General features: G+C 63.1%; 1 protein-coding gene across 1 annotated transcript in view; it reads right to left on the minus strand.

Annotated features, from left to right (window-relative positions):
- Nucleotides 1-4: 4 nt before the first annotated feature.
- LOC103812037 (E3 ubiquitin-protein ligase DTX1) overlaps nucleotides 5-344 on the minus strand; it is a gene marked incomplete at its 5' end in the record, with an annotated part of 2,247 nt that continues 1,907 nt past the window's right edge. Inside the window, one exon of the mRNA XM_009085042.1 lies at nucleotides 5-229. Within this exon, the coding sequence (XP_009083290.1) occupies nucleotides 5-229 (225 nt within the window). The remainder of the gene's footprint in view (nucleotides 230-344) is intronic.

The following is a 344-nucleotide window of genomic DNA, read 5'->3' on the forward strand; positions in this document are numbered from 1 at the left end:
GGCCTCAGTCCTTCAGGGTGGCCTCAGAGACACCCTGGGCCAACAGCTCAGCCAGGACATTGTCCAGGTAGTTGGGGTCAGGGTAGCCATGGCCTGTCAGGTTGGAGCCAAACTCGGTCTTGTGGTGGATCTCGTTCCACACCACCGTGTCTGACTCCCCGGTGGTGTTGGAGGTGCCGATGGTGAAGATGAGCCGACGGTCCCAGGCCACAATCAGCAGTTTCAGCACCTGCAGAGGGTGGGCACAGCCATCGCTCGCCCACCCAGTGCCCCCAGCCCAGGCTGGCACAGCCACCACTCCGCCACTCATCACCCCCTGCCTTCCACCTGGCATAGCACAGCAC

This window comes from Acanthisitta chloris, unplaced genomic scaffold (assembly GCF_000695815.1).
Source record: "Acanthisitta chloris isolate BGI_N310 unplaced genomic scaffold, ASM69581v1 scaffold34521, whole genome shotgun sequence".
NCBI classification, from domain to species: domain Eukaryota; kingdom Metazoa; phylum Chordata; class Aves; order Passeriformes; family Acanthisittidae; genus Acanthisitta; species Acanthisitta chloris.